A 15,575-nucleotide genomic window follows, 5' to 3' on the forward strand; every position below is an offset into this window, starting at 1 on the left:
AGACCTTTGCTCAAGTATCACTCTCACAGTAGTCCTCCCTTATCTGTGGCGGATACGTTCCACGACCCCCAGTGGATGCCTGAAACTGTGGATAGTACTGAGCCTGATAAATACTATATTTTTCCCCATACATACATACCTATGATAAAGTTTAATTTATACGTTAGACAGAATAAGAGATTAGCAACAACAATAATAAAATAGAGCAGTTAAAACAATATACTGTAATAAAAGTTAAGTGAATGTGGTCTCTCTCCAAATGTCTTATTGTACTGTGTTTTTGGACTGCAGGTAACTGAAACTGGAAAGCAAAACTGTAGATAAGGAGAGGACTGCTGTACTGTTTATAGCTATATAATTTTGAGAATATTATTTAATATTAATGTGTTTTATCATTTGGAAAATAAGACTACTTTAAGTATTACTGGGAATTTTAAATGATAGAACAAAAGTTTCTAACACACTGCTTGGTCTAGAGTAGGCATGTCAGTGTTCTTTTGCCCATTGCAAATATTATCACTTTAGTTACAGTGTAATAGAAATATAAAGTAATAAATTTTAGTTTAGAATTTATTTCCAAAATTTATGCTTTTCATATCAGTTTTTCTGAGAAATGTTACACTTACTGTCTTTTGGAAATCCTCATGTCTGGCTCATTTTCAGTAATTGTAGGAGAAATTAATTCATATTCTCTGCTGTGGCTCAAACAATTGTATTGGGTTTCAAAATAAATTTTATCTTAATATTTTTGTGGAATGATTTGTGGTAGAGAATGGAAAAGAATATACACTGGAAATCTGGTAATCCTTGTTCACAAACTAAATCTTTACCATTATTTAAAAATGTTACATCTGATATTCAAAACCATCTTAATGTGAAAGTGAATCTTCTCAGTCTTTGATTATTTGAAATAATAAAGGAGAATGGGAGTGAAGATAATTTGAATCACATTCACCTCTGCACAATTTTTAGTAGGCAAAATAGGAGCATTAGTCTAAGAACTTGAATAAAAAAATTTTTAGTGAGCCTGAAAACTGCTTAGGTTTTTTGCTACCATACTCTCTTCATGGAGAAAATTTTTCCTCTAATTCCCTTCATGATAGAAATGTTCTTTTCTCATTTAAAGTTTTACCTCTTGCAAATCTTGAAAAGCAGAATTTTCTGTTTGTAAAATTGGTGGGTATATTTGTTTTAGTGTTCTAATCTTGGCTGATCAACTTGATGGAATTCAACATGGTTATTAATAAATTCAAAGTTCTTAACAGGGAATGCATTTTGGGTTAAAGTGCAGTGTAGAGTCTTAGCCTTTATTCCATTTCACCTCTTAGGTTACACTTTCCGCTAACCAGTCTAGTTAGAATTATTTTCTCATGTGTGTTCCCTTATGCTTACATAGACAGCTGTTATATATGCTTAGTCCATATTCTTATAGCTGTTTTCTTTAAAGTGTATATTTAGTTTATTATACGTTTATAATTTCTTTGAATGTGTTCTGTGATTTCAGAAGCAGCTAGGCCTTTCTCCACTGTTTACTACTGACTGCTATATTTTACAGAGAAACTTGGCATATCACTTTTGTAAAGGCTGCAAAACATTGCAGACATGTGCATCCAAGACCATTTTTTGCCAAGGGACCCATAGAAACGGTCTATAGGGAAGTATAAAGAGATGACGACAGTCTCATTTACAGTTCAACAAATTGAGTGTCGGTGTGTCAGGCACTTTTGTAGACATTGGGGATATGAAAGTGAATTACCTTCTTTTTGTCTTCCTAAAATTTTTTATCTTCTGGGGATGAAAAGGAGAGAAACTGAAAAGAGAGAAAAAGCTTTGCTTTCATGAGCAGCAGTGGTGTCCTAAAATCTTCCTTTTATTCGGTCTCTGAACTGCTTTTTAAATCAACTCCAACTCCTCTGGGTTTTGCCCCTATCTGTTTATAGATAATCTGTTATGGGTCAGATATGTGGAACCCTCTATAGAGTAGATAACATATGCACATGAACTGGATTACTGTAGTTGTTTTTGTATTGATGAGGGATTGTATACATTGTATAGCCTAGCATCTAAATGAATTTACACCTTGTGTATTTTTTACTTAGGGACTTATCTTCCGAAGAGGAAAGGTTTATGAAACCCAAAGTAACAATGATAGCTTGGAATCAGAATGATAGTATTGTTGTCACAGCTGTGAATGATCATGTCCTCAAAGTGTGGAATTCTTATACCGGACAGCTGCTTCATAACTTACTGGTAGGTCATGTTTGTACAGTATAACAAATGAAGATATTTTTTAACTATAATTTTATTTTTGAAGCTATAAAATTAATACATTAAATATGTTTCTTTTATATTATCAAGTGAACAGAAATTTATATATATACTAATGTATAAATTACTGTCAATGCATTTTTAAAAGCCCTTATACATTATGACAATATGGGTTTTTAATTTTAAATTTCTAACTTGCAAGCTCTCCTTAACTATATGACTTTATTGAATAAAGGGACATGCTGATGAAGTATTTGTTTTGGAGACACATCCCTTTGATTCCAGAATTATGTTATCTGCAGGACACGATGGCAGCATATTTATATGGGATATTACAAAAGGCACCAAGATGAAACATTATTTTAATATGGTAAGTGAAGTGAGATGTATCTTCATGCATGCTTGCATTTGTTTCCAGTATTTGGATTATGAAGTTAGCGGGAAACTGATCTGTATGTTTTGGCAGTTTATATTTCTAGAAATCAGGGAACTTAAAGCCTAATAAATACCTGACAGATACACATACGTGAACTTCTCTGTGTAACTGATTCATATGAGGGAAAGATTTTGAAAGTTATCTACATAGCTTTGTGTATATGTGTGAATGTGTTCCTGTGTCTGTTTAAATTGGCAAAATTATGGTAATTATATACAACTTTTTGAATATTTAAATTTATTAAAATATTTGATAAAAATGTAAATAATACTCAAAGTCATCTAGGGAATCAGACGTCACTGGGCTTTTCTAGCCTTTTTTCTTTTTGCACGTGTGTATTCTAAAGTCAAATTAGGATCCATTGCATATTTTTTTATTTTTTATTTTTTTCCTTTTTCTCCCCAAAGCCCCCCGGTACATAGTTGTATATTCTTTGTTGTGGGTCCTTCTAGTTGTGGCATGTGGGACACCACCCCAGAGTGGTCCAATGAGCAGTGCCATGTCCGTGCCCAGGACCCGAACCAACGAAACTGGTCTGCCTGTGGTGGAGTGCGTGAACCCAGCCACTTGGCCATGGGGCCAGCCCCCCCATTGCATATTTTTAAAATTTCTGGGGCCGGCCTGGTGGCACAGCAGTGAAGTTCGCACATTCTGCTTGGATGGCCCAGGGTTCGCTGGTTTGGATCCCAGGTGCGGACCTATGCACCGTTTGTTAAGCCATGCTGTGGCAGGCGTCCCACGTATAAAGTAGAGGAAGATGGGCACGGATGTTAACTCAGGGCCAGTCTTCCTCGGGAAAAGGAGGAGGATTGGCAGCAGATGTTAGCTCAGGGCTAATCTTCCTCAAATAAAAAGAAAGACAAAAATTTCTTATACCTAACTACAATATAGTTAACAAAATCAGCAAATTTAACATTGATAAAATAGCATTATCTAATCTAGGTTTATATTCAAATTTTGTCAGTTGTCATAATAATGCCTTTGTAGTTGCATTTTAGCCCCTTGGACCAGAATCTAATTCAGGCTGATACAATGTGTTAAGTGGTTATATGTCTCTAGTTTTCTTTAGTCTTCAACACTCTTTCCATCTTTTTTTCTATTTCTTGCCCTTTGACTTTTTGATGAGTACAGGCAAGTAATATTATAGAGGATCTCTGTTGTGTCTGATGTTTCCTCATGAGTCGATTCTTTTATACGTTTTCTTTTTGATGGAATAAAACATAAATGATAATGTTCCCTCCATATATTAGGAGACACATGATATTTATTTGTCCTGCTGTTGGTGATAATTTCACTTTGGTTAAGGTAGCATCTGCCAGGTTTCCTCACTATAAAATAGTTGTTTTTCCTCTTTGTAATTGTTAAACTAATTTTTTCAGGAGCTGTTTTCAGACTGTGTAAATATCTTGTTCCTCATATTCACTTATAAGTACTAACATCCATTGAAGAGTTTCTAATGATATTATTCTTTCCATATTTGTTAGTTGGCATTCTTGCAAGTTTTGTAATCTTTCTTCATTTTGTGTAAAGGATGTTTTTCACAGCCTTAAATATTTTTTTAAGAATTTCCAAATATATTTTTATTTTTTATTTTTTGGGGAAGTGGGAGGAAGATGGGCCCTGAGCTAACATCAGTACCAGTCTTCGTCTATTTTGTATGTGGGATGCCGCCACAGCATACCTTGATGAGTGGTGTGTAGGTCCGTGCTCGGGATCTGAACCCTTGAACCCTGGGCCACCGAAGCGGAGCATGCAAACCTAACCACCATGCCCTTGGGCCAGCCCCTGCAAATGTATTTTTGATTGTGAATTCAACCTTTCTCAGAAGAATCTTACTTATATAGTTAATCTGTTGAGTATTTAAGTCGTTTCTAAAGTATGCACAGCAGTAACACTTTGAATATTCTTGTATGTGGCTGTTTATGTAGAACCCTGATTATTTCCTTGGAATAAACTGTCAGTTAATTATTATGTAAAAGAGTTTGAATGTTATTAAGGCTTTTGATTGACATTTGTGATACGTTTTGTATAATTACTCTGCAGTTTATACTAAGTTCGAATTTAAAGTGTAATTAATTTTAGAGGCAGTGTAGTAGCAGCCTGTAGATGAGTGGTTCTTGGACCTTTGATTGAAGGCAGTCTTAGTGCTTGTGTTCAGTTTGTTTGTTTTTTTTTAGTTTAAAATTTCAATGTGCTTATTCTGGACAATTTCTTAACAAACAGTTTATATTGCAGTATTTTATTTATTAACATTAAATGCAGTAAGGCAACTGAAATAGTATGACCGAATTGCAGATATTAAGCATCTCTGAAAGTTGTATATCTGTGTGGTCAAATTATTGGAGAAAGAATCAAGCCTTCTTCAACAACTTTTCTGTAGTCATAAAATTCATACATCCATCTTCTTAATTATCCATTAAAGCACAGTAAGAACATTAAATCATGAAATTTAGCTTATCAGAACAAATCAACATTCAGGCTTTATGTAGACTATAGGTAAGGTTTTGAATGAAGATTAATGCAACCACGAATGGGAGGGATTCCACTAATGTGTAGAATAAGAAGTAGAGACTGTTGAGTGGAGATAAGATGATTATTGATTAGTCGGTTGGATGAGGGGAATATGATACTTGGAAATATGATGATTAAAATAACAATGGGTAGACCAGTTATTGTTGGGGAAGCGAGAGAGGCGAATAGATTGTCGTTCATTTTGATTCTCAAGGAGCTAAACAACCTCTAAGCCAAAGAATAATCTGAGAATAGTCTCAAGTGGGCAACGATGATCTTATTTTCTGTCAGACACCAGAAATTGTCCTCGTATACGGAGCTCTTCACTGCTCAGCTGAGAGGCTCCTGATTCTCTTAAGGCTAGACAGATTACATAGGGGCTGTAAATTACTAACAGAACAATATTTCATCAAATACACAATAAACTTTATTGTGACACTGAATTGTTCTCCAGGCACAGTTGCAGGTTGCATTTTGTCAGGAATCATTGTGTAGGACTCTTCACACTACAGGTAAAAACCAAGTCTGGCTTGCTCTGCTTAGATCAGTTTGACCACTTGGGAAAATTTCCTTCTCAGCAAGTCCCCTTAGCTAAGCCCTTGGTGCAGTTAGGTCCACGTGTATGACAGGACGGTAGCTGCTCCCATCTTCACCTTGGGATCTGAGGGCTCTTCCTCCTCCCTCCTTGTTCACGTCTGCTTTACTTAGACTGGAGGTCCAAGGGCAGGAATGTGAAGGGCGAAGGTGTAGGTCAGGCTGTGGTGGGGGTGGCTCCTCCAAGGACAGTGTTTTATGTGTTCTGTGTTTTAACAAAGAATTGGAGGAAATATATTTATACATTCTTTTAAATGTTGTGAGAGAATACAAATTTGTATACATATTATTCAGCAGTGCCCAAATATCCCAGTAACTTAATTTTTATCCAAGTTTGTTAATTGGCACCCATTCATGTGCAATATGGCAGTATTGAAGTGTCACTTTTCAAGCAGGTATTTAGGCATGTGTGTGTGTTTGTTTTGGCAATTAGAGGGTGGATTATTTTTCTAACACTGATCAGACTTGTCGTAAAGTTTAGTTACTGGAAAGTTAGAGGCTCAGACAACAAATATGCATAGCTCAACGTTGAGTTAATCAAAACTCATTTAACTATAAATTGCTACTAAACTAATATAATTTACAGCTAAAAAGCAAGAATAAAACAGTTTAATCTCATTAAGACAGTGTTCACTGTGCACTTAGGGCATCCTTCCTGAAATTCGTGGCAGGTTGAAATAAGGTAGTTGCAGGTGCAGGCATTTACATATGCACCCTTGATACTTTGAAGTTTTACAGATTTTGCATGGTGGTCTGTTGTGTTAGAAAGGTTAAACTACAGAAAAGTATTGATTTTAGTTCATGAATATCAAACTTTGTTAATCTTTAATCATTTACCTTGTAGGTTATTAGTCAATAGCCTTTTGTTATATGTTAAAACAAAAGTTTATGAAATTGCTTGTCACTCACTTGTCAGAAGAAAGCCTTTACTTTGGATGGTTTGTGATCCTTCCTTTGGTCCTTTTGAGAACTAATTCTTAGAAGATGTCTCAAGATTTTTTTCTAGGCTAGTGATATCTAAAATGAATTTTATTTTCTGAAAATATCAATTGACATGCTTAATGCAAAATTTGCTTTTAAGTATTTTTTTTAGAAGTGATATATTGTAGCAGGCTGTCGACATGAAAACAGGTTATATAGCAAAAGCACTTGTGTAGAATTAGTCATAACTTTCTCCCTCTGTGTTTCCTAGATTGAAGGACAAGGACATGGAGCTGTATTTGACTGTAAGTTTTCACAAGATGGACAGCATTTTGCCTGCACAGATTCTCATGGGCATCTTTTGATATTTGGTTTTGGATGCAGCAAGCCATATGAAAAGGTCATTTTTAATACTTTTATATAGCATGTAAAATAAGTAGTTAGGAGGGATGTTTTAAAAATAGGTTAGATGTATTAATTTGATATCCTTATTTTTTCTAATTATAAAGTTGCTGTTTAATATTTGTTTTCTTTAACATATATAAATGTCAAAATATCAATCTGTAAACTTTCCTTTTCTAGATTCCTGATCAGATGTTCTTCCATACTGACTATCGACCACTGATTAGAGATTCTAATAATTATGTGTTAGATGAACAAACTCAGCAGGCTCCTCATCTTATGCCTCCACCATTCTTGGTAGATGTAGATGGAAATCCTCATCCAACTAAGTATCAGAGATTAGTGCCAGGCCGAGAGAATTCCGCAGATGAACATTTGGTTCCACAGCTAGGCTATGTGGCAACAAGTAAGAGCAAAGTCTTTTTCTTTTAACTTTTTATTTGAAAAATGTAAAGAATAATACAAAGAACTATACTTTCAGATTCATCAGTGTTGATATTTTCCAGTATTTAATTTATCATTCTGTCACTAGCTATATATTATTGTTTCGAACCATTTGAGACTTAAGTTCTGGACCTCATGTCCGTTCACCCCTAAATACTTCAATATGTATTGTCTAAGAACAAAGATATTTTCTTACATAATCATAAACAGTTATTAAAATTAGGACATGTAATACTTATATAGTACTGTTATCTAGTCTATAGTCTGTAATCAAATTTTGTTTAATAATGCATGTTACAGGTTTTGTTCTCTCTTGATGTAGATTTCAATTTGGGACTGCACATTTGATTTAGTTGTCATTGATTAAGTTCTGGTTATGCATTTTTGACAGAATACAACATAAATGATGTTGTAGCCTTCCTTCATATCAGGATGCTGATGATTCTGTTTTGTCCAATTAGTGGTAGTGTTGTCTTGGAACACTTGATTAAGGCAGTGTCTGCCAAGTTGCTCTACTATAAAGTTATTTTTCTCTTTGTAATTAGTAAGTGATTTGTGGTGAGAGATGATATAAATAACCTGTTCCTTACCAAACCTTACCCACGAGTTTTAGGATCCATTTATGATTTTTGCCTGAATCAGTTGTTACTATGAAGGTTGCAAAATGGTTCTTTTCTAACTCTGTCATCATTGAATCTGCATTTTGGTAGTTGGCCATCTACTACTATTCTTTTTATTTACATAGTTCATTAAGTTTTAGTATGGACTTAGAGTTGCTATATAGTGGGTTATAATCCATTGCTGTCTTTATTTTGTTATGATATCCTTATATTTGAGTATGAGAGACTCTTCAAGTTGAGTTTTGTGTCCTTTCCCCAAGTCCCCATCATTCCTCGAACAGTTTCTTACTTGCTGGCACAGGATGTTCCAGTCCCATCTTGTACTTTGCTTATCCTAGCCAAGTACAGAGTTTTGTATTGTTTTTTTGTATTTGTTCATAGCAGTGCAATGTAACTCCCTACAGATATTATTAAGCAAAGAAAAAAAATGCTTCTATTTTGTTTGGATGAGAATTGATTTACTGAAACTAAATCAACAGTTATATTTAAGGTTAAAGCTTAATGTAAATTACTATGTTTACTGTTTTGAATGTTAATTTTTTATTAGTTTGATTGAGGTATACTTTACATGGAACAAAATTCACCAAAATTTTAAGTATCAGTTCAAGTGAGTTTTCACAAATGTTACGTAGTCCTTTAACCACCACGATGATCAAGACACAGAATATTTCCAGCGCTCCAAAAAAGTTTTCTTGGGCGGAATGTATTTGAAGTCAGTTCTTTCCCTTCTCCTTGCTCCTTGTAACGACTGTTCTATTTTGTCACTTTAATTTTACTTTTTAAAGGAATTTTGTAAAAATGGAATTGTACAATACGTAGTCTTTTGTATCTGGCTTCTTTAACTTAGCAGGACGCTTTTGAGATTCATTCCTGTTGTCACATATGTCAGTTGTTTGTTTCTGTTTATTGATAGGTAGTGCTCCATTGTACAGTATATCATCTCTCATCTATATGCAGTAACAGTTGAAGGACATTTGGCTTTTTTCCATTTGGGGGTTATAGGGAGTGCTGAAATACTCAATTATCATGTGGGTTTGTCTTATTTCTCCCACTGGTTCTATGAATTTTTGCTTTGTGTATTTTAAAGTTCTATTTTTAGATGCATACACATTTCAGATTGTCCTTTTTGTAATTAATTCTTTAATAGTTATAAAATGTCCCATTTTTTCCTTGGTAGTATTTCTTGTTTTGAAGACTGTTACTTTGCTTCATACTAATATTAAGTAATCCAGCCGTTTTGGATTAGTGTTGCCCTGGTGTATCTTTTCTATTCTTTACTTCTAACCGATCTGTGTCTTTAAATTAAAACAGTTTTTTTTGCAGGCAGCAATCCAATCTGACAGCCTTTTAATTGGAATATGTAGACCATTTACATTTAATACAGTTATTAGTATGGTCAGTCTTAAATCTCTACCATATTGCTATTTGTTTTCTCTTTATCCTTTCTGTTCTTTGTGCCTTTTCATTTTTTTCCTGCCTTCTTAGAAATTATTTTTTAGTATTTCATATTATTGCCACTAATGTCTACTTAGTAGTACCTGTTTGTCTTATTTATTTCTAATGGTTGCTCTAGGGCAGGAATTATCAGTGTGTGGTTTGCAGACCCATAGTTTTATCCATGACCTTTTGTGGGCTTTGAGATCGTAGCTATCTTCATAATAATATAGAAATATTATTTGCCTTTTTTATAATGTTGACATTTGCACTGATCTACAGAAGCAATAGTGGGTAAAACTTTTGTCACCTTACTGCAAATCCAGGCCATGGCACCTAAGTACTAGCAGTCATTGTATTCTTCATTACTTTGAACAAACATTCAAAAAATATTCTAAGTGTTAAAATTAGAAGCAGGCATAAAGCAATTCTACTGTGTATTCTAAAGTCTTTAGTCTGGCTGACAGGAACATGAACTATTTCCAGCCCTGTGCTGGGAGTTTTTTTGCCTACTGATTTTTCATATTTTTTCCCACAGCATGGTACAATTTTTCCCCAATATGTGCACATAGCATCATTTTAGTCAAAGAATTGATTGGACCTCACTATATATTTCTGAGCTTTCTGTGCAATTCACTGCTCTCTTATATTCAGCCCTACATATTTTAGTCTTCCCCCGTGCTCCCAGGCTCCGACCACTGTCTCCTCAACTCAGTGAGACCGCTGGACGCTATTTGGGTTCTCCTCTCATTGTTCTGCAACCTGGAAACTGCCTCCAGGATGTTACCTGGAGCAGTCTAAAGCCTGGACTCCACTGGGTGTCTTCTCTCAGGGATCACAGTCCTGTGCTGTCTGCTGTCCAATGTCTCAAGGCCTTGTTTCAGATCGTATTTTTGCCAGTGTTGTAGTAGTTGGTAGTGGGAGGGCAGTTCCTGTGGCATTTAAGACTTCGTGAGTGGGACCCTCCTTTAATGTTTGAATAGTGACTGCATTATGCCAAATACATACAGTTAGCATTCTGATGACATTTGCCGAGTTAGACGTCAGTGTTCTGTGCCTGAAGGAACAGGCACATAGACCTAGGCTTCTTGAGCGGAGGGCAGAGCTTTAGAAGTTTCTTGTTCTGCTGCTTTCCCTTTGCTTCCATGTTGTGATCATAGGAATTTTATGTTATACCCACTTCTCATTAGAATCTTTTTATCTTTTTAGGTTAGGGCTCCACTTCGTGCTTTCTTAGCTGCTTTTTCGCTAGTGATCCAAAATTTTTAGTGATTTTTTAAGACAGTTAATCTGAGTTATGCCATTTCTTGTAAGTTTTCCATTGATTTCCATAGTAAAGTGGAGATGTTATCCATCTCCATTTGTGAGATGTAAGAGAATCTAACTCGGGGAGTAGGATGGAAGGATTTTTTCCCCCTGAAATAGTATAAGGCATTTCTCAGTTTCTGGATCTGTTACTATGGAGGCAAGTTATATCTTTGCATTCTTTTTTGCTTAATACTCCATTAATTTCAATTTGTTAGGGTTATGCTTATAAGTTGATGGCTTATAAGATGATCTGTGTTACATATATAAAATGTTCAAAGAAGATGTGTATTATGGTGGGAGGTTATGTAAGGAATTGTTTGCATGAAAATGTTAATGTTTTATTTCCAGACCCCACAACCATCTGACACTTTTTATCCATTAACACTAACTCTAAACCTATTAAATGTCTCTGAAAATGTATTATTTGAAAAATAAAGAAGCAAAGACACTTTAAAAAAATCTGGTTTTGTACTTGAAGAATTATGGGTCCTGGCTATGCTAAAATAGCATATGTAAGAGAGAGTAACTTAAGCTTGGTGGAAGAGGCGTGTGTAGCTCGCCCCTCAGCTGTGCGCGCTGTCTCAGGGTGCTTGGCGCAGGGGAGAGCTAGAGCTGTAGTTTGTTGAAGGCCTAAAAGGTATTATTCTCTCTTTTTTATTTCTTAAGACAGAAGAGAACCAATACTGCTGCTTTCCTCTACAACAGAAATCATACATTGTTTCTCTGTTCTGGTCAGAGACCTTGGGAAATACTGGGACCTTGGGAAATAACCTTGGAAAATTCTAAAAAACGTATCTTGTGTAAATGAAGGGTGGTAGTATGAAACAGCAAAATGAAGCTGCTACTGAAAGGTGTTTCCATGTGTTCACTTCTAGGGATTTCAGAGGCTCTGTTGAGGAGGTTTTTGTGGTACTTAGTACTCTAAAGGAAAGGTTTTGTTTTGAACCTTTTCTCTGATTTAATTAGTTATGAATATATAGGATATCTTTAATTATTTTTTTAAAAGCAGGAACTCTGACAGTTACTAATGTGATTTTAATTGTAGACTACCGAAAGTGCTTTTTCCCCCTTATTATATATATATTATGATTTTATATTCATTCATTGAATTTGCAGGTGATGGAGAGGTAATCGAACAAATTATAAGCTTACAAACCAATGATAATGGTGAACGAAGCCCAGAGTCCAGTGTTCTTGATGGAATGATAAGAGAGTTGCAGCAGCAGCAAGATCAGAGAATGGGAGCAGGTCAAGATACTATTCCAAGTGGACTTCCAAATGGGGAAGAAACACCTCGAAGAGGTAATAAATAGATGGGAAATATTTTGCTTTAATATGACTGGATTGAAATTGAGGAGTAAGTAAAGTCATTGTCAGGTACATGCAATGTGAAACACTTTAAGTAAGCAGTGTACTTTTACAGTTCAAGCGGTAGTCTGGAGGTAGCTTTATTAGATATAAAGTTGATGTATTAACAAATGGACGTTTGAGTTTCAAGTACTATGAACGGCTCTTGAAACCTTTTTGGCTCTAAAATAAGAGAATTTACAAAATCATATTAAGTAAACGAGAGTAGAGAGCAAAGTGTTCTTTAAAGGAAGACTACACTTTTAGGTTTCCTTTGCTGTAAACATTTTACCTTTTAAAAAACTGAATTGAGTCAAGTACTGATATTTCTTACTGAATCAGAAGGCTCGAAGTGAACTTTCAGGGTGAAGTAGTTGATACTGGAATGAAATAGTAATTACATTAAGTGGAAATAATCTAGAGGAGACTGGCGGTTGTTATGCCGATGAAAGAGTAATGACTGTGAAAGATGAGAGAAGCTTTGAGAGTCTAAAATCCCGGCAGTGCCACAGAGGTAATCCCTCCCATATCACAGCTGCACAGGGCACTTGGCCACACGTTTTCAGTAGCTTCTCTTTTTTGCCAAATGTTTCTACTTGTCTGTTGGAGAATTTGTTTTTTCTTTCATGTAGACTCTCAGTTTTTGTTTTGTAATGGCAACTAATAGTAAAATAATTCATTTCACGGGAATCTACTTCTAACAAATTAATTTATAACTGGGAAAGGTACACTTTTATTTGTAAAGGGAAGCTATTTAAAATACACTTGCCAAGTTTACTTTCTTATCTCTTTATCACTCAGTGCTGTACTCTGGATAGTTTCTTCCGATCTGTCTCCCCTGTCACTCTTGATCTCTTTCATCTAGTCTGCCACGTAACTGGTCTTTAGATTTTTACTTGTAGTGACTATTATGTTTGGAAGTTCTGTTGATTCTCCTTAAAAGCTGACTTTAAAATTAGTGCCTTATGCTTTAAGTTTTATATACTTCATTGTTTTGGATTCTAGGTGCACAGAATTAGGTCTGTCAATCCTTTGTTGGTGACGTGGTTTTTATCATTTGTTCACACGTGGTGCTCTTTTACTTGTATTAAATCATGATAATAACCTACATATATTTGTGTGGTCCTCCCCAGTTTCCCTCTCCCAAGAGAACAGTTGTTCCAAATCTTGTGTTGGTCCTTCCTTTGCCTTTTTAAAAATATAGGTTTGACATTCTTATGTCTTACTAAAAAGCATTTGTTTTAAAACTTTCTAAAAAGGTTATTAGGTTCTATGTATTTATTTGGGACTTAACTTTTTGCATAATAATATATTTTTAAGATTGCTCCATTGTTAGATCAGATTTATTTTGACTATTATGTATTATGAATATATCTGATTTTATTCATTCTATGGGCTTTGGGTAGCTTTGAGATTTTGCTAATCATGAACAGAAATGACGTTAATCATGAACAGAAATGACGTTAATAGTCTTGTGTGGGTACTCTATACATTTGAAAGAATTTCTCTTGAATGTTAATCTAGGAGTGGAATTGCTGGGTATAGATACATTATGTCAATCTATTGTCCCCAGTGGTTGTACACTTTGTACTCCCACCAGCAGTATATAAAGGGTGCTGTTGATTTACTTCTCCAGGATTTGGTGGATTTCTTGATTTGCTATTCAAGTGGGTGTCAAATGGTAATGCAGTCTTAATTTGAAATTTTTAAATGTCACTAATGAAGTTGAATACCTATTTTTTGGATATATTTTCTTTTTCTTCTTCCCTCTAAGTTATGTATTTTACAGTGTTTAAAATATTTCTTACTATTGAAATTTCACTGAGTAGCCTAATCTATATTGTTATATATCATCATGTGTTAGTTTGGATTATGAGTTTATCTTTAGGAGGAAATGGTCAGTGGGAATGATGTACAGCCAAAGTTGAGAGCTTGTCTTTCCAGAATGGTTTTACAAATGATTCTGTAAGGTACCCAAGGTTATCACTAATCTAGGGCCTTTTATAAGTAAAATGTTTTGTTTAACCTATGATCTTGTCTCTTTAAGAAGTTTTATAAAACAGTGGATTAAATATCTGACAAATTGCCTTTACTGAAAAGAACAAAACGGTATAAAAATCAGGCTAGCCCAAAGACAGGTAGTCACTGCACACACAGTAATCTTAGTGGAAGATGGCATTGGGATATGCAGGCCCTGCTAGGACCACTTCTTACTTTAATTTACCCTTTTTGTGGTTTTTGGACCACATGAGTAATATAAATTTGAACCCCTAACTGAGGTGAAGTACAGGCTATGTTTATGAATTCCCAGGCAAGATGTGTTGTCCCCCCGCCCGGCCCCGATCTGGATTCAGGCAGACATAGGCAAGTTTTCTAATTATCTCCTTATGCCTATAGGTGAATTAAAATTTTGTTTGGGGTATAGCAGTGCAAGGATTTGAGAGGCTTTTTTTTCGGGGAGGGGGAAGGGGTTGTGGGGGCAGGAGGGCTATTTTTCATTTAGAGCTGTGTGCCTGACACAGGCCCAAGGCCTAATTTTTCTTTTCCATGTGGGCGTAAAAACTCAAACCCTTGGATTACTGATTTGGACAACTTTGTCAGGCTGCCATAGTTTCAGCTCATGATCTCATTTAGTTTCCTGTTTCCCAAGGTGATTTGCCAGTTCCGTGATTCATTTAAGGGTATTTGTTATATTTTACAAGGCATTTCTAGGTGTCTATGGAGGAAGAGCTTTCAAGTTACATTAAATCTTATTTGACTTGGCAAATTGAGTTTCTTCTACTTTGCTTGGTTACTTTCCCTTGGGCTTGCTGAGCTTTAAGGACCTTTACAGCTAAGTACAGATGAATTTAAAAATTTTTTGGTGAATTCCTGCTGCCTATGGACTAGGACTGTAAAAAACAAAAACTAATATGAGGAATTAAAGTTTTTTCCCCTTAAATTTATAGCATAAGACCTTATTTCTTCCAGTGTTTTATTTTGAAAAAAATCCTATAGTAAAGTTGCAGGAATAATACAATAGATACCCATATACCCTTTACCTAGATTCATTGTTTTGCTACATTTGTTTTGTCTCCTTTTGTGTACATACAGTCTCTCTTTCTCTCTGGTATGTTTTTTCTAAACCTTTTTAGATTGAGTTGGAGACATTGTGACTTTTATCCCTTAATGCTTCATCCTAATTCTTCCAAGAACATGCACATTCTTTTATGTAATCATAATACAGTCTTTTGGGGTAATTTGTTATGTAGCAACAGATGACTACAATACATCATAGTAAAACTGCCGAA

The 15,575-nt window shown here is 35.1% G+C and overlaps 1 protein-coding gene across 1 annotated transcript in view; it reads left to right on the top strand.

Moving 5' to 3' along the window:
• The window catches only part of LOC124234374 (bromodomain and WD repeat-containing protein 1), a 116,508-nt gene that overhangs the window by 43,314 nt on the left and 57,619 nt on the right, over positions 1-15,575 (top strand). Inside the window, exons 14-18 of the mRNA XM_046651736.1 lie at positions 2,100-2,250; positions 2,504-2,638; positions 7,002-7,130; positions 7,313-7,538; positions 12,055-12,240. Coding sequence (XP_046507692.1) covers positions 2,100-2,250; positions 2,504-2,638; positions 7,002-7,130; positions 7,313-7,538; positions 12,055-12,240 — 827 coding nt within the window. The remainder of the gene's footprint in view (positions 1-2,099; positions 2,251-2,503; positions 2,639-7,001; positions 7,131-7,312; positions 7,539-12,054; positions 12,241-15,575) is intronic.

This window comes from Equus quagga, unplaced genomic scaffold, assembly GCF_021613505.1.
Source record: "Equus quagga isolate Etosha38 unplaced genomic scaffold, UCLA_HA_Equagga_1.0 73442_RagTag, whole genome shotgun sequence".
Lineage (NCBI taxonomy): Eukaryota > Metazoa > Chordata > Mammalia > Perissodactyla > Equidae > Equus > Equus quagga.